Source organism: Numida meleagris, chromosome 1 (genome assembly GCF_002078875.1).
Source record: "Numida meleagris isolate 19003 breed g44 Domestic line chromosome 1, NumMel1.0, whole genome shotgun sequence".
In the NCBI taxonomy this organism is placed as follows: domain Eukaryota; kingdom Metazoa; phylum Chordata; class Aves; order Galliformes; family Numididae; genus Numida; species Numida meleagris.
In genome coordinates, this window is record NC_034409.1 from 41,190,141 (window position 1) to 41,212,132 (window position 21,992).

The following is a 21,992-nucleotide window of genomic DNA, read 5'->3' on the forward strand; positions in this document are numbered from 1 at the left end:
TACTGGTATATCATTTTTTTCCTTTCTCTCCTACAGGAATGGACATGTCCATTTCAGAAAGTCTCCCACATTCATCTTATGAGTTGGGTCCAGTTTTTCCTAAAAAATATGATGGAAAAGATGCCAAGCCTTCCAAAATGTTTAACTATGTTTGGAAAAAGCCTCAGGATACTGACATAAGAATTTTAGTCAACTCAAACTCCTAAACTATTCTTCATTTAACAGTACTTGTCAAACAATTCAAAACTGTTTATATTTCTCATACATTTTAAATAAGGAATATTTTGCATTTGTGCAGTTGACATCAACTTCTAAATGTGGTTAATTGTTATAATTTGTAAAAGTATTGCAAATCTTACAGAGCATGCCCTGAGAAATTTCATCCTTAATGTCTAAGTAATCTTTATCATACACATAAAGAAGTATTACTTCTTGGCTGCCTCAGTAGTTTAAGATAAAGGCAGAAGCATAACAGAATGCTCCTCCATAAACTTAAAAAAGATTTAACTCCCTTTATTACACATTTTATTAATTTCAATACAAACCTTTTCATTCCATTAAGTTAAAGATCACTAATTAAATCTCCAAATCAATTAAGATTTCACAGAATTATAGAATACCCTGAGTTGGAAGGGACCCACAAGGATCAGTCCAACTCCTCAAATTCCTCAGAATTATTTTTCTAAATATATTCCTAAGAAGGGAGATTAAAAAATTGATATATTCAGCGTAACAAAACCTCAACCAATCCACCCAATCCATCTCATTTAAGAAGCCACGCTCGGTCTACAATCATACATACTTTGTGCTGAAGATGATTGAAACATACCATATCTTTAAAATATGTTCTTTTTACTTTTGTTAAGTTTTAAGGGGAGTAATAGCCATCCAAGTATAATTTATGCTCTTTGTTTTCATGTGCCAAACTCTGTCCAACAGAACACTCCTCACCTTGGCAGTTCATGAGGTTATCAACCATGTTGCATTTTACTCCACTCATTTTGCTCCTCTCCAGTAAGCATGACTGTAGTAGTCACACCAACAGGAAGTGTTAAGAGCTAGAAAACAAATGTAGATTCATGCTCAGATGGTACCAAGCTCTAATTAATTGGAATTCAGTTTATTATATAAATAGAAGCTTAGTAATATAGACCATTTATTTTCAAAGTACCAGGTCTCACTGACTCTTGGGAATAGAATACTTTCAGGACGAACATCTTCCACAATTGGACTGATGAGATAAATCATGCCAATGTTAAAAAGTCATGTAGGAGCAAAAAGACATTATTTATTAAAAGTCATTTAATAAAATGTCCATAGGTAACTCAAAACCTGTAACAGATTTATGCAGAGGTTTATGTCTTTTGTTGTATTTTCTGAAGAAGAAACTCCATTTGTGCATTTAGATTTGGCTGTCCTTTCTTAGTCCTCTTACTCAGTACTTTATAAGCTTCCATTTTCTTTTGCTTGTACAACCTCTGAGCTGCTTCTCTTTGTTGCTTTCTTTTTTCTGCTTCCTAAAATAAATAGAGATAATTATGAAAAAAAATCTATAAGCAATATATCCAGTTTTGTAAGAGCACTAGTCATTAGGTATTTGTACTGACAGTAGGCCACTGACTTTAAAAGCTTAATTAGGACTGTTTCAGCACATACTGCAATCAAAATATATATTGCCTGAAGCTTCAAGAGAAGAGCCAAGTTTTCTTAGCAGAACATCCCACAAAAAAAGGTTTGCCCTCCAAAATGTACGACATCCTTTCTGCCAAATGAGTTCCTTTATTTTCTTTTTCTTAAATGACTCAAGTGTCAAAAGTTTTCCACCTTCTCCTTTTCAGTGCAAGACTGAAAGAGTTTGATTCAACTACCCCCATGTAAATGTCCTGCCAACCCAGACGGGGCAAGGATACTGGATATACATGCACAAGACTGGCAGATATGATATGGGAAACATTTGGATGCTCATGTTTGTGATACTAGAACAGCATCACAAGCAACGTGACGTTGTGACAGCTTAATCAGGTCCAAAACTATTGTAGTGACCAGTCCTCTTCAAAGCAAAACAGACTGCTCTCTTTACTAAGATAAGAAGAATACTAATTCAATGGAGGCGCTTGCTCTATATGGATAGTTTTGTTATGTTGGGGGCGGGGGGGAAGGTTGTGGGTTTTTTTGTTTTTTTTTTAAATCAAATAGTTTGCATCCACTTATTTAGTGTAATTTTAATAAGTAGTTTGGTCAAGCTAACTAGCTTCCTTCACAAAGGCTGATGTTTCTGCAAAACGTCCAAACAGATGATAAATGTATTGACTATATTTTTGCGTTTCATGGTATAAATAGCTTCTGTGATGTACAAAAATTAGTAAGGATGCTCTCTAATGTTGGAATGTAACATTAACTAGAAATAACACCTCAAAATAAATGAAGATCTAAACATTTCTTGATGAAATAAATGACCCAATAAAATCCCTCTAACTGTAAGTGCAAGATAAGAGTAAGAACCAAGAGACATAATTCCAAAGACCTGAATGCCCACGTATCATCGGCAAGTTGAAAAAGACTGAAATATCACCAGTATCTATGCTTCACTCCCATGGTCCTATTTGAATCCAGATGGAAATAGTATTAAACTACTCTATGCCTAAAATTCAGAAAGATCTCTGTTTAACATTTACCTCTTTCTTCTTAGCACGCTCAGCCTGTATTTTCTCATACTCTTCTTTTGCCTTCTGATTGGATGTTTTTTTCTTAAACTTTCCTTCAGTTGCAACTGGTCTGTAAAAAAAAAAAAAAAAAAAGAACACAAAATTCAAATATGTCTGCTTGCAGATAGCCCATCACCATATATACCACAGCCACTGCAGAATCAGTCTTGCACTGTTTTTTGCATATGGGGTGACAAATATAGATTTATAGATTACGTAAGAGAGGAGAAAAGCTCATCTTTCCACATTGTATGAATACCTACTTGCACTACTCTTACATGTACTGGGTATCATGTATTGTAACAAGCATCGAGCAACACAGCAAACTAAATTTCTTCATTCCAAGTGAACTGAGGACCGGACTGATGGAACTTTTAGTAATTCACATATCTTATCTTCTGGATCTTCAGTGAATAGCATATATGAAGACTAAGCATTGCCTAAACGTGGATTTTTCTCCCCACATACAAAGTCTCCTGAGCTTGAAAAGCTGTACCATTGCACTAACTTTGAGCTGTGTTATCTCTTTCTAGTTTCAACGCATGAACACAACTGCAGAGATATGAGGACAAGCAAATGTCAGCAAACTTCTCATCAGAGAGGTCATGCTGACATGGCAAAGTGAAAAAGCGTAGTAGTAACAATGCCTTTCTAAAACTCTTCTTGAAAAAGATGGCATAGACGGTATATTACTGTCCTTAATGTTCTGAAATTAGGAGCTGAATTTATGTTCCTTCCCAAGTTCAAAAACAAGTTATCCCTCACAAAAGAAAACTCTAGAAAAAACACTTCCACAGTGCCATTTGTCTGGCATTTATTGTCATGTTACTTAGAATAGATGTCTCTGCTTAATATTATTATTTTTTCCTGATTCACAGTAAGTCCTTTATGTAAACAGTGAGGTATCATATATTTCACACTTGAAAAACATAAGCCTAGCTAGATACTTAGCAACAGAATTAGTTTTTGTTTAGTCCGTTGTTCATAGCAAAAAAACTTTGAGAAATCACCATCATCATCTAGGAAATCTCAGGTAGAAAATAAAAAAGATAAGTGAATAATTTCACAAAATACAACCCTTATGAAGGAAAAAAAAAATCTTTGTCATACTCTGATCTCCATCGTGTGGCAATACTGAGTAATGACAGCCCTCTCAGAAATGCAAAACTATTTAAAAGGCAATATACACTAATATTTTAATAGAATTACTTAATCAAAGCTCTATTTTACATACTCGTACAGCACTGAAGCCTACCTAACAGTGTCACTGCACCTCCCACATTAGCAGCCACATTCATACAGAATTACAAATTTTGTTTATAATCAGAATGACCCTACCTTGAGTAAAATTAAGAAAAAAACCTGGTTTGAAGAAAAGAATAAGTCTGCATCAGATATCTCTGTGAATTAACTGCCCATTCCACACACAATTCTACTTTTCTCCTACTGCAGGGCTTAGATCTGATTGTCTCACTCTGTGTTTCTTGTGTATTCTTTTCCTGAAAGTTTAAATGTATACAGAGCTTGGAATTCAAAGATTTATGTTACTCCCTGTTCTTGGGACAAATAGGCATTACTTACGTTGTACATAAGAAAGAAGTTTTTTACAATTAGGGTGGTGAGGCACTGGAACAGGTTGCCAGAGAGGTAGTGGATGTCCCGTCCCTGAAGACATTCAAGGCCAGGCTGGACAGACCTCTGAGCAACCTGATCTAGCTGTGGATATCTCTGTTCATTGCAGAGGAGTTGGAGAAGATGACCTTTAAAGGTCGCTTTCAACTCAAATAATTCTATGACAAACAGTATAAATATTGGCCTACACTTGGCCTGAACACCGCCCTTGAAATACAAGCATAACTTTCACATTATTTCTCTGGAATCAAACCCTAAACACCATTAATTGTGCTGATTCTGATGCAAACACAACAAAGCCGTATCCTTACATTTTCTAGCAATTCAGAAAAACATTGCAGGCCTAATTGCCTTTTTTCAAGCAAATCATCATATTAAAGTCCATGTAAAGTGTAAGATCTAAAGTATCTTTGTAAGCATAAAAAACATTATTTGTTTTAAAATTAATATTTCAACAACTTACTCTACTGCTTTATTAAGTTTTTCTTCTGATAGAACTGAATCATTTGGAGATTTGTGCTGTTTCTTAAGCCTCTCCTCCTCTGCTAGATAGAGATGTTTCAAATGCTCTGGGTAAGTATCTGTGAACTGATCATCCCGTGGTGAACTGATCTTTTGCTCCTTCTTCAATAACTTCCTGTATTTTCTTTCAATCTTCTGTTTTCTCCGAAATGCAAATCCTCGTCCTGAAAACACATGAAAAAAGAAGAGAGTCAAAAGCATCTGCACTGAAGCAGCAGCAAACCATTTAGTTGTTGCCAGGGCCATTTCCCCTCCCTTTTCTTCCCAAAAGAGAAAAAGACAATACTTCCAGTCATGTTCATTAAGACCTTTTACAGACTCGAGGAAGAACACTGATAAAAACCCGATCCCCACTGCAGTACTGGAGCTTGTACAAACGTACTGAGAATTACCGCCTGAACCCACCACTGCAAACATGCTACTTGTATGGAACACAACACACGATATGCTACACGATACTGCAACGCAGCGGGCTGATGGGGTCTGCACGGCTGCAATGCCTGAGACCCGCGTGCCCGCAGCCCGGCTCACCCTGCTGGACGCTGCCCAGGAGGCCGCGTATTGCCGTGGGCCTCCACAGCCGCTTCCGGTGTGGGCGCCGGGCCGCGCCGCCCGCGCCTTGCACAGTCCCCTGCTCAGCCCCCGCACGCCGCGCCGCCGCCATTGCTCCCTCAGCGTCGCACAGCTTCTACGTCACCACGGCGCGCCGCCTCCGCTCGGCGTTCGACTCGCCGGCCTGTCCGCCCAGCGGCGGCACCGCGAGGCGGGCGGCGGGCGCGAGGCGCCATGCGGCGGGCGCGCGGAGCAATGCCGGCCCAGCTGCCGGCGGCGGAGGCGGAGGCGGGGCTGCGGCGCCTGGCGCGGTTCCTGACGCGCGCTTTGCCGCTGTGCCGCGCCCACACGACGGAGTTCTACGCGCGCGGGCTGTGGGAGCAGTTGGTGGCGGCGCGCCCCGAGGTCGTGCTGCAGACGCTGCGGCGCCCCCTGCCGGAGGCCTCCGGCATTGCGGCCGTGCAGTGGGGTGAGTTGCGGCGGGGCGTAGCGGTGGGGCCCGGGCGGGGGCTGGCAGACACCTGCGCGCTTACTGCCTCTCACCATGGTGTTTCAGGCGGTGTAGGCACTATCAGGTTCTGTCCTCGCTGTTCAGACCACCCTGGCCTCCTCTTTTCTGTGGCAATGTCAGATTGCAGTCGTTTCCATTTGCTTTAATAAAAGGAGAATCTCACACCACTCTGCTGAGCCGCTCTTTATTACTCCACCTTTGCCAGCTGCTTTTCCGCAGTGGTTTCCACAGTGCTGTGCCGCTGCTCTGCCCCCCTGGAGCAGTTCCTGCTCCTTCACGCCTGTGTCTGGACCAGCAACATTCGCCTCAGTTACTGTGTCGTCTTTGGAACCTTCACGGTACCGCCTCGGTGCAGGAATTGCGCCCAGAGAGGCTCTCAGTAGTGTTAGGTGGCGTCATGGTCTCATTTCAAACTTTCACCCAGTTCCTTTTGAGTGAGGAATGGCACGAAGCTCCCAGCTGTCAGACGCCTTCCCTCGCACTAATTTCTGAATAACTGGAGCAAAATGAACAACAACAAAAAAAACCTGAAATCCATACGAGTGGAAAGATGTAACTGTTAAAGTCCTCCAAATGTTGAAACTGTGGAAATGTGGAGGACAGCTGGAAAAGACTTAAGCGCTGCTTTCCTATATATCTGTTATAATGAGTGCCTGGCAGAGGAAGACAGAAAGCAGTTTTATTTCTGACAAGAGCTATTTAAGAAGCACTTCATATTTTTAGTAATTTTCAAGTAACTCAAGAGGAGGCCAGCTATGAAACTCTATGAGTGAATTTACTGCTCTCCGTGTAGAAGGGAAACGTCCCGGTAATATGCTCTCAGGCAGCATAGAGAAATGAAGATAAAGCATCTGAAAGGTTTGTTATTTTGGGGACCTGAGTCCTGGCAAAGAGATCAGTTTCAAAACTAAGGTAAAATCTTTGACAAAGAGTGTAGCAGAGGAAAAAACTGCATCATGCCAAAGCTTGTTAAGCGTAGATAGATCTCATGTAGCATTAGTTCTGGAATGGCACACGAAATGACACACGAGACAGAAAAACATGTGGAGTATAATGGAAGGGTCCACGAAAAAACAGCATGTGGAGCTGAGTACATTTTGGCATAAACGGCAAACAGATAATAATTTGAATTTGGAAAGTGATTGAAGAGCTGTGAATTGCGACATCACTTGTAACATTTGTCTCTGGGATCTGAAGACCTCCAAAATATTAACTGTAAGACTCCTTTTTTAAAAAGTGGAGGTGTCATGGAAAAAAAACAACCAACACAAAAAACAGCTTATTTATGCATGAAAAAGACGCTGGATTATGAATTAACTTTGGGAGCCAGATGGAAACAAGACAAAGATCCAGTCAGCGAGCAAAAGCGTTGGGAAGTGGTGAGCAAAACCTTTAGGTGAAGTATATTTCAGAAGTAAAGTCAGAGTCAGAGCTGATTTTAAGCAATAGCAGGGACATAAATGTAATTGAGTCTAGAACAAAACGGATATTTGGATGATGTCATCAAAAAGAAAGCTGTAAAGGAAAATTACCTTAATCCTAACTGTATGTATGGGATAGCCCATGAAATGATTCAGACTCTGAGGTGGTGGCCTGTAAAGTAGAAAGTCAGGAAGACGGAATATTGCATTGTAGAATTTAAAATTGGAAAATCATTTTTTGAGCTATATTGAAAGTGTGTGTTACAGAATCTAATATAGGAATTACTGGATCAAAGGACACAATTTATGGCTAAAATGAAGCACGTGTTTTAGGAGAGTGTAGCCTTCCTGCTGAGGCTATGTTTCTTATGTTAAAATAATCAGATATTTAAATGTTAGTTATATACATATTGTTTGAAATGAGTACTAAAATGCTCTCCTAACATGCTGTCATTCACAGAATGACCTTTTTTTTGGGAGGAGGTGTAGCTATGAGAAGAGATTTGTTCCATATGTCCGAATGACGCTGGAGTTGTGTACCCCAAATACCTTACTCACAGTGTGTGTAAAATGGCATTTTGATTTCATCTGGTAAAACCTTTGCTCTCTAAGAGTTTGTGCATTTATACACTCAAATTCCCAACACTATTATGGAAGTTTTCCAGAATCCCTAGTGAAATTAAAAGGGAACACAGGCTACATTTGACAGAATTGATTTGGAAATGTGAGGTCGTCAGTTCAAATTCACATGGCTCTGCAAATTAAAAATTTACATTACTGCGGATTGACACAAAGCTGTTATTCTGCACAATATTTTATTTTACTGTGGGGATTTTGGTGAATACATATGCTGAGTTGTAGTTTTCTCTTAGACATAGATAAGCAACAAATTACAATTCTGTTGTACCGTATTGTGTGCAAGAGGGAGATTACATGTTCTGTAACTTAGTTTTAAAGAATATTTCCAGGCACTCATCAGATATTTCACTATAATGATGATATAAAGGTTAGAACCTTGGTTTCCAGCTGTACTCTACAGAAATTTTTCAGGTCCATTTTTAGATATAGAAAACCATTTTTATATATTTTATACATTTAAAAGCTAGCATTTGCTGTATTGTATCTTGTTTATCATGTGATTTCTGCAAATTGGAATACACAGGCACAGAAAATCTCTGCCTAATTATTTTCTTATTTTACTTTAAATTACTGTTTCTACTACAGTTCCTTTTTTTTTTTTTTTTTTTTTGGCATATGTTTCTTTCTTCCAAAGGTTTATTTGCAAGTATATGGACTGTCTGGTTAAAAGACGTATTAGATTTCATCTTGAGAGCAACCGAAGTAGAAACAATTTGAGAAAACTGCCATTCTGTAGTCTGGAGGAGTGCTTCAGAAATCTCAGTGTAGTTGATTTTTTCCTACTAAAACTAAAGTTGGCAAGCTCGGGCAACAATTTTATATTTGGTAGAAGTGTCACTACAGATTATAGGCCAGTGATTTTGTATGAGATCCTGCTAGTTCTGTTAAAGTTCCTCCATCAAACTCAATTCGGAGATGTTCTGTAACATTTGTTACTGCATTTAGTTCTAGTTAAGTGAGATTTATAAGAATTTCTAGCTAAGTGAGATCTGTAAGAAGAATTAGTAACGTTTTCAGCACCTGACATAATAAAAGGTAAAGTAGACTTTGGGTTTATAAACTTTTCATGAGTTCTGAAAGTGCAGCAGAAAACTCCAACTTTCAATGTTTTTAACCTAATAAAGTTACAGTGTATCAGTTTGAGAATTTAGGAAGAACAGTTTGAGGTTTGGGATGAGCATGAGAGGATTTGGGTTTTGATACTTCTGTTTATAAGGAGAGGGACTGCAGAAATGTCTTACTTTTTTGGCATAGCATGATGTGGTTTCCCTTGATATTTGTTATCTGCAGAATATTTGCTTCTGCTGTTGATCTTGGTGAGCTATTTGAAAGGTAGCTTGTAAAAATTAGGATTAATGCCTTCCTGTATACGTTTAATGTTTTTCCATAGTGTTGTCAGGGTAGAGTACTGTAAGATGGCCATGCGTATGGTTGATTATATTTTTCTTTTTCTCCTGTAGCAAGGTTTTGGCTGACAGCTCAGGTGCAAACGGTCATAGTAAATGGGGTTACATCAGGCTGGTGACCAGTCACTAGTGGTGGCCCCATTTTAGGGCCAGTTCTCTTTTATGATCTGTATATAGAATTCAATTGTATACGAAGTAAGTTCACAGATGACACTAAATAAGGAAGAGTAAGGAAGAGTTTTTGACTCCCTTGATAAGAGAGGCCTTGCAGGAAGATCTTGACAAATTAGAGGGCTGGACAATCATTAACTGTGTGAAATTCAACAAGAACAAGTGCTGGATTCTGAAACCAGGACAGAGTAACCCAACATATAAGTACAGACTGGGGGACAAGAGGCTGGAGAGCAGCCCTGCTGAAAGGGATGTGAGGGTTCTGACCAATGGCAAGTTGAATGAGTCAGTGCCCTGGCCGCCAGAAGGGCCAACCGTACCCGGGGGTCCACCAGGCCCAGCACTGCCAGTATGGCAAGGGGAGGGGTTGTCCCACTCTGCTCTGTGCTGTTGTGACCTCACGTCCAGTGCTGTGGTCAGTTTTGGTTGCCACAATATAAGGAGGGCATAAAACTATTCAGAGCATCTAAAGGAGGGCTGTGAAGATGAGGAAGGGTCTGGAAGGCAAGACACATGAGGAGTGGCTGAGGTCACCTGTTTTGCTCAGCCCCGAGCAGAGGAGGCTGAGGGGAGGCCTCATGGCAGCCTGCAGCTCCTCAGGAGCGGAGCAGAAGGTCAGTGCTGAGCTCTGCTCTCTGGTGTCAGCAACAGGGCCTGAGGAAATGAGGAGAGTCATGCTGGGGATTAGGAAAAGGTTCTCCTCCAAAGGGTGAGTGGACACTGGAGCAGGCTCCCCAGGGCAGTGGTCACAGCCCCAAGCTGGCGGAGATCAAGAAGCATTTGGACATTGCTTTCAGAAATATGGTTTGATTTTAGGTGGTTCTCTGTGGAGCCAGGAGCTGGACTTGGTCATCTTTGTGGATCCCTTCCAACTCAGGATATTCTATGATTCTGTGCTAAGTTTGTTTATGTAATTATGTTGCATTCAAAGATGCAAGTCTCCAATATATTATACACCAATAAGCTATATAATATATACTCCTTAGAGCGGGGATAGGAAGTATGGTTTTTGCTTTTTTGGATAAAAGCTGGTGTCTAGATTAATGGCTTTCTTGCATTTAGTTATTTGGTAGATGTTAAGGACGTGGCCAGAGCAGTATCCAGTTTGAAGAAAGGCAATTACAAAGCTAGCGGCAGAAATGTTTGAGAACTGTAGCTTTCAGTCCATAGACATCTTCATTGCAGTGTAGGTATAAATACCTAAACAAAATATGTTACTTGAGGTAACTCATGCACATATGTCATCGTGTGTATTTATGTTCTTTTTTTGAATGAAACTGCTTGGGGTTTTCTGGTTGAAAGTTGGAGGGTGTATTGAAAATAGGTTTACTGGTGTAGATCTTAGAGACACTACCATTGGACTGTGATGCCATTCTTATTTCAGATGATAGGCAAGTATGATGTTTTGAAATAAACTGGTATCTGAGGCACTGGCACAGGTTGCCCAGAGAAGCTGTGGATGCCCCATCCCTAGAGGTGTTCCAGGCCAGGTTGGATGGGGCCCTGGGCAACCTGATCTAGTGGGTGGCAATCCTGTCCACGGTAGGGGGGATTGGAACTGGGTAGTCTTTAAGATCCGTCCCAGACTAAGCCATTCTGTACTCCTATCATCCTGTTTGGTTGCCATGCATGGAGGATTGGTTTTTTGTTGGTGATTTTATTTCCAGTAGAGAAAACTAACATACTTAAAGATCGTTCCAGTAATAGCAAAACAAGCGTGTCCCAAGGATGAGAACAGATCATGTTTATAGGCAGTTCCAAGCTGCTTAATATTACTGGAACTGTGCATATATTAGTATACTTTTAGTTAGCAGTCTTCTGATAGAATTGGTAGGTGGTGCTGATGTATTTTTGTGAATTCTAGTGCCATGCTGTTTTATGGGGGGAAGAATGACAGCGTTTCCTTTGGTACACCTAAGTAACTGATACTGCAAAGATAGAAAGCATGTTTTTTTTCCAGTAGTGGTATAGCTTAGTCTATTAAAAATGTAAAGTTCAATTAAAAAACACCCAACATCTAGCCAGACATTTTGAAAAAATACTGCTTAGAAACCAAAGTACATTTGCAGTGTAAGTATGGATATTTAATAGGTATGTGATATACGTGCTCCAAAATGAAAATTACAGAAATACAATTTTATTAATATATTTCTCATGCATCTCACATATGGCATTCCAGTGTATTTTCAAAAGTCCTTTATTTCATATGATGTCTTGTCATGAAGAAAACAAATTGATTTGGGGATGGAAAAGGTTTTTGATTGACTGATTTTTGCTTTGGTTTCTCATACAAGATTGACCAGTATATTTAATAACACGTGCTTTTGCTAAAAAGATTTATCTGTTTCACTATTATGTGCTCCAGCTTTTTAAAATGCTAAAACTAAAATTTCATCCAATGAAACAAGGAACATACGTATATTTTTGAAAGGGCATAAATTTTCACAGGTCTTACCAGTACAGTAGTAATTAAAAGAGTTTGTATTATATATGAAACGAAGTGGAGCAGCCACTTCTCATCAGGGAAAGCAGATTTCTTCTTCACCTGGCAGTACTGCTGAATACTGGCTGGTCAAACAGCCCTCAGTGCCTTGAGGCTTAACATCTCATCTCTATCACTTTTTCAGAAATTGTTGGCATACACTTGCTAGTTGAGTTTCTCCTTAAACCTTGTTCTCTTTCTTGACATATTTGAGACTTTTCCCCACTGTATCAGAAATAAGATTTCTATGCATTTTTTATAGAGTCAGGCTACATTCATTTTATACATTTTGTGGTATGCTATTCATGCTCTGAAAATCTAAAATAAGTGAGTGAACTTCCAATGAAGAAATAAATGGCAAATTTTCTTCTTCAACAAAAACTCAAGTTTCTTCTTTTGACAGTTTCTTCTTTTAAGAAGTATCTGCATAACATTTACCCAGCAGAAAGCAACAGTACACTTTTTGTGTAGGTATGTAGGTCACTCTGAATGTAATGCCTCCTATTTATTTCCATGGAAACTACAACAGATAAAAAGCACAATAGCACTATTTGATAGAGGAAATTCTCAGCTACAAAGCACTGTTTTTCAGCATAGTCACCACCATTAGCGATGCATTTTCACCAACAATGAACAAGAACTGCATGCCACGCTTGTAAAAGTGTGCACCAGTGGAGGTGACCCACTATCGCTGTCACCGCTGCTGAAATGCACCGTGCACAGCATCACTGTGCTCACGTCCACCGTTTGGTCTCCATAAACATTCAGCAATTGCTAATGAATGTCAGGGAGTGCAATTTTTTTCTGCATGGAGGAATTGAATGCCATACCATTGCTTCATCCGCACTTCCATGTCAGATGCCATTCTGTCAGACTGCCCCTCTGCTGCCATCTGTCACACAGCAGCAACATGGAATGGAATATTGGTGGGAAAGCTCTAACTGCTGCCATACCACCAACATCTGCCTTTGATGCCGTGGGTCAATAAAATAAAACAGGAGGCATTACTTTCAGAGCAGCCCTCACATTACACTTTTATCTTTCTTGAAGGTTAATCAACTAAAAATTAGCGAATGTTCTGAAGTTCAAACAAGAAGCAATCATTTAGAGAGAAAGATGGTTTTCTTTCTTGATTTCGTATCACAGAGAATTGGCATAGGAAGTGCCATGCAGGCACTGAATTTAATTCTGGTTATGGGTTAGACAATATTTATGCTTTCTTAGTCCTAAAAGTTTTTTGCTGAACACTTGCCTTGGTAATGTTACACTGCGAAAATAAATGTGTTGACGTTTTTGTGACTGTTTTCAATAGACTGAAATTTATATGTGATCACTACTCATGTAAGAAAATTAAGAGTATTAGAAACGGGGTCAATAAAAATAGCTCTATCCTTTGTTGTACATGTGGGCAGGCTGCCGTGCTAGGTATGCACTTGCTCATTATCTACCCATGGGACCAAAGGCAAACTGGGAAACATTTTTCAAATCAGTGTAAGAGTTTGTTTGCCGGTCTTGCTAGCTTTAATCTATTATAAAACATTTGTAAGTGCTTAGAGATCTAAAATTACTTTTACCAAAACTATGGAGAATTCAGCAAATATGTTTAGCTAAAATACAGAGGAATTAGAAAATACAGAGCAATCTCAGATTTAGTCAATGATTCTTACCAATGTATGTTTCTCTTAAAAATAGGTGTACGTTTTTAAAAAGGGAACATTTTCTTAAGAACTAATTAATGCCAAACAATTAATGCCAAATGAAATGTTTCATCCTCAGTTAAGCAAAATATGCACTGGAATTTAACTTTGGCTCAAACCTGATTGGTAATAAAAATTAATTTAATTCTCCCAGCAGATTCGCCAGCTACAAAGCAGCTTGGAAATGATGTAAATACAATGAGTTTAAGTCAAAATATTTCTTAAGTTGTTGAGCTTCGTTTCTTATAAAATAACATCTAACAGTATATGTGTTGTCAAATGGAGATAACTAGGAAAGGCATAATGAGCGCGCGTTTGTAAACAGAAGTGATAATGTTTACTGATTTATCTTGTTGATTATACTAAAATAGCTCTGCTAAAATTATAGTTTTCCTCATTTGCATTAGTTCAGCTGAGAGCAAATCTTGACCTGCTCTCTGAAAGGGGAAGAAAATAGCCTTAGAAAAATAGCAAATTTTCCCACTAACACAGAATAAACTGTTACTTCTGTCTGATACCATTTATTTATTGCTTTTTATTCTGTGAGAAGACTACTGCGGAGTGTTAAGCATTTCTAATAGAAATCTCCTCTTTCCCATACAGATGACGACAAATTTTCTGACGTGTTTTGTGAAAACTCCAGTAAACTTATCAATGTACCTTTGTTTGCCCTGGCTGCTAAGCATTATTCTTTGTCCAGCCTTGGAGTGTGTACTCCATTAGAAGAGATACTTGAAGCGCTGAGAGGAGACAGCCAAGGAGCAAGTGGTATATTTACATTTATATTTCAATTTTTATTCTCTCACTACAGCATCTGCAGAGTTTTTGTTCTGGAGGGTGGCTTTGTGTGTGTTTGTTTGTTTGTTTTTGTTCTTACATGCATTTACTTTGTACGTGCTTCTCAACTTCAGATCTCGTTTGTTCTTAGATTATTTCTTCATTGCCATTTTTTAGAAAGTAACTTTTTGTGCTGAAATTTCAGCAGAGGGGTGGTGGGATTCAGTACTTACAGACTTTCCCAGAGATTCCCCCTGTTTTAAAGGGGTTGAGATAGGCAAGCAGGCACATCATTATTTCACATACAGATGAAATGTCCTGTTAATTCCCTTGTTTTTCTTCTCCCTCAGCAACATGAATCATGCTAGTATTACTTTTTTTTTTTTTTTTTTTAAGTCTCACCCTAAAGTGAGGCAGCCATACCTCCTCAAGTGTCGGTTTTTTGCTTACATCTTTTGTTTAATGTTAAACTTGTGCTTAGGCATTTATCTGGATATGGCCCAATAAATGTCTGATATTTCAAAAGAAGCTGATTTTATTCATTCTGTATTTTTTGGACCAATATGTCCAAAATATGTGTCCTAAAACTAGAGTAGTTTCATTGTCTGTATTTGAAGAGATTGGCTGAAAACACTCTCAAGTTGGCACCTTTACATTGGAAGTCTTGTAGTCACGCAATGACTGTTCATAAATCCATCTTTAAATTGCACGGACTGTCTCAATGATTTTTAGCATATGGTCATCCCAGTCCCTGCCAGTCTTGGCTGATGGAATCAAATCACAGTACTGTAACTTCTGTATAGATGGTGTTGTAAATTATGAATGGACTGAGAATTTCTTTTTAATCTGATGTATCTGAATTTCCATGGGTAGCAAGGGTATAAAAGATCTGGAAGATCTGCATTAGGCATATATGAAAGGCAGTCTCTCCTCACTTTGTCTACGTCATTACTAGTGATGTGGGTACGCATAGCACGATAGAGTTAAAGCAGTTTTTCAATTGGAAAACATCTACTTATGCCAGGGTTCACAGTGTAAACAAGCAGCGTTTCAGTACCACTTAAACATTAAGCTTTCCTTTACTCTGTGATATCCAGAGTACTTCTGTAAAGTATTTGAGCCTCACTTTCTTATGTCACAAAAGGATGTTTGTATATAAACCAGTCCCCAAATAGAGGGTTTTTTTTCTATTAGATTGACATATGTTTGCTTGTTTGTCAAAGTAATTTACGAACAAAGAAACAAACAGAAAGCTATCACAATCAACATTTAGCAGAAAACCCAGCAAAAATAAAACTTGCAAAAGTAGTCTTCTGCAAGCAGTGTAATTTTCCATGTGCTGAAATCTAGGCAGAGTGTTCTTTCTGCAAAATGTAGGACTAAAAATAGTTTAGAAACTTTAGTAACTAAGGTGGTAAATACTTTATGTATGTAGGTGTGAGCACACTATTTTTTTTTTTACCGGGAGCCTCAGTTCCTTTAACTTGGGTCTTGTTTCTGGATTTACCCCCAGCGCTTGAAATACTTTGACTTAAGTACTATTTGAAATTCTACTGTGGAGTGTTGACATTCTACTGTCAGTCGTTTGATCTTGTATTATAGCAAAGGATAGAAGGTATGATATGTGATTGATGATAGCTTAGAGTGAAGGTGCTGCTTTGGAGACCAGACAAACAAATCTCTTATTCCTTTAAAAAAATGTTATATCCATTTCTTCATTTTCCCCTTCTTCTTCTTTTTTTTTTAATGAGCTTATCCACACATCAAAATGCTCAGAGATAAATGAAAAAGGTCTCTTTTTTTTCTATTTTTTTTTCATTTGAAATAGTTACAAATTAAGAGTTTTTGGGAGGCCACAGGGCTCTTCAGCGTTTTAAAGCTAATGAGAATCCATAGTGAACACTTTAGCAGAACAGTTGTTTCTGTTCTTTTTTTTGTTTGTTTTGTTGAAAAATATTTTAGGCTGTTATTTTCTTTTGTCAGTTGTTGGATTTTTAATTGTCATAGCAGTTTATTATTAAAAAAAAAAACAACAAAAAAAAAAACAGATGTTTGAGAAATAGAGAGATCCTGTGGGATTTCAAGAAATAGAGAAAACATTAGGTTTCTCATGAGCTTAGTGCAATTCCCCACTCTCTTTTAAATAAGTAATACTCCTGGCTCTGTTCCCAGCATGGTCTGATCAAGGAATGAAAATAGATTTTGCCTAATGATCAGATTTTGGACAGATGAACACATTCTGTGCAAAAAGTAGAAAAGGGGAAAATTTTAATCTGCTTTGTTTTCAGAGAGCATGCTCACCAGTAGCAGTCCTCTTTCTTCTACCCTTACCCAGATTTATGAAAATTGCCATCAATTTAACTCATAAGGTTTCTCACAAGGGAGCTGCTGCGGAGCTACTCTTTAGTTGGAGGGATGTAGAGATATAAACTGGTGGTAGAGGTTGATATCATCTCATGAACACATTCTGAGTCATTGTCTTCTGAAAATATATATCAGTTCTGTAATCTATCCATAGAAAAAATAAAGGGGGAAAAATTGCATCTTCCTTTAAATTTCACCAGCATTGTCATAACTTTTGTTTGAGGTATCTCCCACTTGCCACTGTGAACAAATCTGGAGAGTTAACAAACAACACTGTGTGATTGTTAATTGTCCTTGCCTTTATATTTCATATATTTAAAGATAAGTATGATAAATGACATAAAAATAAATCTTTTCTAGTGAAAAAGTAAAAGAAAGTCATTTTCTTGGTAATAGCTTGTGTCTAGTATCTGGTCAGTCGTTAGAAACTTACAGTTTTAAAAAAATCTACTTTAAAAGTACTACATTTTAAAGTGTGTTGAATTTTTTAATTTATCTGTAATTCAGACTTTAGTCTTGTAATTACTTAGTGGATGTTTAATTAAAAATTACTGCCCTTAAAGTATAAAAAATATTAAGGCATACTTTTAAGCTGGAAATTATTCTAATTGATCATAGATGTTATTATTATAGATTGTGTCAATATGTATATATTTTCTTAATTTGATACAGGTATCAAAACTGATGAGTTTATGAATAATAAGAAATCACATGAAGTACAAGCAATGTCAGAGCTGGTAGACAAAATAGCAAAGTACTGTGGTTTAAAGCAGGTAAGAAAGCATTTCTTAATGTATGCTAATGTGTCGCTTCCAAATTATTCTCTTTATTCTGTTCAAATACCATATTCTGATATTTTTCCTCTGCTGCTCTAATTTTTTTTTATAAACTATAGCTAAAGAAAAGCCTTTAAGGCCAAGCTGACGGACAGTTTTGTTTGTAAATGGATTGTTCTCAAGGAACTGACATTTAGAGAGCCATGGTCATTTTATGACTCAAAAAAAAAAAAAAAAAAAAAAAACCAACTATTTTCATCCTCTATATATTGATCATCTAAAAATTGCACTGCTTTTTGCTATGCACAGACACTGCCTTGTTTCAGTTACTGTCTTCTATTGCTGGCAGTTTACTATAAGCATCAGTAGGAGAGCAAAACTTCAGTCTTCACCCATGAGACACACAGGAGTACCACATAGGGAAAAATGCAGATAATCTGAGGAATTTTGAAAGCATGTACATAGGGTGGCAAGTTCATCCTTGGATGGTGAAGAATTGCAGTATTTCTCTTTCAAAATGCAATTGTAACTTACCCTTTTCTTAATGTCATTAGGATTGCATAGTTCACGGAGTTGCTGTTGCATGAAAACCTTGTAGATGTTTACTTATGGGCCTCTTGGCGAAACATGAGCATCACAACACTTGACTTTTTTCAGGACCATATTTCACATTGTATGTGTTAGACACATGTTATTTGCTCAGACTGAGTTTATTTTAGATAATGTAAACGATATGTTCTGATGAAGTATTCTTCATAGGTTTGGGTCAGATCTCCAGTGTCCTTAGAAACTGAAGGTCAAAACTCTGAACTCTGACTTGTCTGTTTTGTAAGGAGCAGCTGCAGAGGGCAAAGTTCTAGGCAATCTCCTCATTACAACTGGGAATCTCAAGTAAACAGAGAACTGCAACTAAGGCCAAATATTACTGGATGAGTCGCAATCTGTGAGCATCTGCAGTCTTTCAGAGATGGAACACAATCTCTCCAGTAGCTCCTTCAGGAGCCAGCCACAGTGACAAATGCGGATGCCCTGAACAACCGTAAAGTGGAAGCACTCTATAAAGGGTGAAAATGCAGTAGTAACAGATGCACAAAAGTAAATTCTTCTATTTGTTAGCAAATTTTTGACTTGCTTACCTTTTGCTTCAGGCAAGTGTCAGTTGTTCAAGCGTTGAAGACTTTCATGTACAGAAAAAGTTTTAGAAAAGTGTGGTTTGCACATAATGCAATACTAAGTGTTCTCTGCATTTGCTGGAAGATGAATTGGTGGTGTTTCATATAGCATTTTCATTTTGATTTTAAATACTTCCCATGAGATTCATGAGTGAGAGGAAAGAAAAAGCCATAATCACGGAGTGAAAAAGTAGAGCCACCTTAATGACCTCACCTAAGTCTCGATGTAGCTGGTTACTAATAATTATTAAGTATCTGTCGATACGCTACAATTTCAGCCTGTGATTATACACTTTTATCAGATGACTTGGCGTATCTTTAGGATTATTTTCTGTTTATTTTTTGAAAAAAATGTAGCATTTAATAAAAAGTATGGTTGCAATATATCTCTGAATATGAAATGCCGACTGCTTTATATTAACTTTTTTCCGTTTTAGTCATATACTGTGAGAGAATTTATTTGTTCAAAGTTACAAATCCCTAATATATGAAAAGAGCTTTCCAGTACATGTTAAAAAAGAAAAAAACAGAAAAGCCTCCTTCTCAGTTATTAAAAAGCAACTTCTATTGTTTTGGTTACCTTTCAACTTAAAACAATATAAGAATTGTAAAGTTTTAGGAGAGTGTTTTCCTTATTGATTTTTTTTTTCTGTCCTACTCGGCAAAACAAAATGTATATAGCATTTAATTAAAAAAGCTAGAGCTATGAAAACACAACACATGTTTTACAATAGCACGTGTCCTCAGGGTGTTTCTTTCAGATATTACAGATCACTGACGGATTGAAAAATGCCCTCCATTTCACCTCCATACCATGATGTATAATGGGCTGTAGAGCATATTGTCCTCTTGTGGTATTTTACAATATACGACGATAAATAGTAAAAATGAAAATGAAAGCAAAAATTCTATTACTACTGTAATCACTTTGAGATTAATGATTTGAATTAAAACATTAGAGCAAATTAATTAAAGTTTTTTTTCAGTTGTTTACTGCCCCTCTTTATCATTGTGTGGAATGCATCCATGGAATCAAGTGGAACTTTTTAGAAAGAAGTTCTTGATTAAACTATGAAAAGATGCCAGTGGTAATTCTTCTTTACTTAATTGCACATTTGTTTTCTTTAATGTATTTGTGAAAGTTTTCCTTGGAAATTGCAGCGTGTCCAACAAGAGTTGCAAGTATAATATAATTCTGCATTCAGCATCCATTACATTTGTGATTTGGTGCTGGGAAATGTTGGAAGGCGTATGGAAATGGAGTTCTTGATTGTGTGCTGCCCAGAAGTGTGTTTAAACATAGTACCCAGCTCACTATGGACAGGACATTTGGAGTTCACTGTATCATGGAAATTTCATTTTAAATGTTCATGCTTGGCAGATCTGCTATGGATTACTGATTACCTTTCCTTATGTCATCAAGAGAAGGTAAAGCAAGGATTAATTTAATGCAATCTCTTTGTTTAGCACAAGATCATCACATTTTTAGTCAAAACTCCCTCTTGTTTCAGAGCTAATCTCGCAGTGCTAATTAAACAATGTGTTACTTTTTCCTGAGAATAGATGCCCTATCCCAGGAAGTGTTCAGGACCAGCTTGGATGAGGTTTTGAGCAACCTGGTCTATTGGTCTATTCTCTGCCTATGGCAGGGTGCTTGGATGATCGTTAAGGTCCATTCCAACACAAACTATTCTGTGATTCTTTTCACTTGTAAACAGCTGCAAAAATCTTACAGAAACAGCAGTTTGTCTTTACAGCCACTAGAGATCACATGTATGAGTCAGGAGTATTCAGTAATTCTCTGTCCAAATACTGACTTCACAGAAGTAGTTCAAATACCTTGTAGAAGTGGAGATGTGCACATTCTACATAATAATAACATCTGTTACATAAATAGAATTACACCTTGGGCACTTTTCTTCACTTTCAAATAATCTGGGAGAATACTGGTGATTAATGTAACAATGACGTTTTCAACATGTATGCTTAGATTATATCAACTCTCTTTCACTAAATCCTCTCCTGTACTAATTTCACTCAAGAAATTTGAGGATTCTCGTGTACCTAGACAAGCAAACATGCAGTAATATTATATGGAGAATGCAGATGAGAAAAGTATTTATAGCCTAAGTAGAGAATTTTTACGTAATGGTATGTATTCTTCATTGTTTCATAGTCTTCAGTGGCATTTGTTTGATTTTTTCTTCCTAATTCCATGGCTGTACAAATCTTTAACATTTTTAGAATAAATAGTAGTTTTTTTCATTTCTGTTACAATATTTCTGTACTGCGTATTCCTACCTAGTTAAAAAGTATGCAGTTGTGTTTGAGATGGATGCATGTAGTATATTCTGGCATTTAGACTTACACAAGTCAATCTAAACTTCCTTATGAATGTTCAACAAACCAAGAACAATACATAAAAAGTATTCCCAATCTTTTTCAGGGACATCTACAGGCAAAGTCATTGTATCTATTCAACATAATTTTTGGTTCATATCTGAACAGAAGTGAATGTTATGATTTCCTTCCCTTAGAGAAACGTCACTGCCTTTTTTTTTGTAAACTGTTCTCTTATATGTATGTGTTTATTATAAATTAAAGCACACATGATATAAAGCTGCGATTATATAACTAAAGCTCTCGGGCTGCCCTTGTTTCTGCTATTACCCTGTGTAGCGTTTTCCTTCCTGCATTATGTCAGTCAATTGAAGTATCACATGCTATCAGCTATGAAAGAAACTAAACTTTCAGCTAGTTACCATTCCTATTCACACCTTCCTCCAGAACAGGCAATGGAAAGCACATGTGACATATCAGGCCCTTTGTTTTATTACAAAACCATCCTTCTGTTACACAGATTTGTATGGATTATTTTCACAAAAAAAGAAACAAGTATAAATAAGTGTTCTGACATAAGAGGCAGTATTAATATGGCACGTCTTTAGGTCACGTCTGAATTGATTGTGTTAAACATTGAATCTGAAGATGCTTTTTTCTGTATACTTAGTTTAGTAGACTCCTAAGTGCCTAAACTTAATATGAACACTTCCTTTCCTAACTCAGTATTTTAACCCCATTTGGCAGGGGCAGGTAGTAGAGTTGGTGATTTACTGTTTTTTCTTTAACAGAAGGAAGTTCTATGTCAAAATACATACTGAAAGT

General features: G+C 37.6%; 2 protein-coding genes across 5 annotated transcripts in view; one reads left to right on the top strand and one right to left on the bottom strand.

Annotated features, from left to right (window-relative positions):
• Positions 499-5,634, bottom strand: CCDC59 (coiled-coil domain containing 59). Its single transcript, XM_021385300.1, has 4 exons — positions 5,391-5,634; positions 4,801-5,023; positions 2,676-2,775; positions 499-1,517 (listed from the first exon to the last, which is right to left on the bottom strand). Exons 1-4 carry the CDS (start codon positions 5,521-5,523, stop codon positions 1,356-1,358), a joined length of 618 nt encoding a protein of 205 aa, XP_021240975.1. The 5' UTR covers positions 5,524-5,634; the 3' UTR covers positions 499-1,355.
• Positions 5,598-21,992, top strand: part of METTL25 (methyltransferase like 25) — a 60,975-nt gene continuing 44,580 nt past the window's right edge. For 2 of the 4 annotated variants that reach the window (XR_002434686.1, XM_021385298.1), the window contains exons 1-3: positions 5,598-5,880; positions 14,342-14,506; positions 17,552-17,652. Coding sequence is in view for 3 of the 4 variants with exons in the window: in XM_021385298.1 (XP_021240973.1) it covers positions 5,646-5,880; positions 14,342-14,506; positions 17,552-17,652 (501 nt within the window). In the remaining variant the exon portion in view is untranslated. The remainder of the gene's footprint in view (positions 5,881-14,341; positions 14,507-17,551; positions 17,653-21,992) is intronic. The other 2 variants (XM_021385299.1, XM_021385297.1) reach the window with 2 other exon arrangements.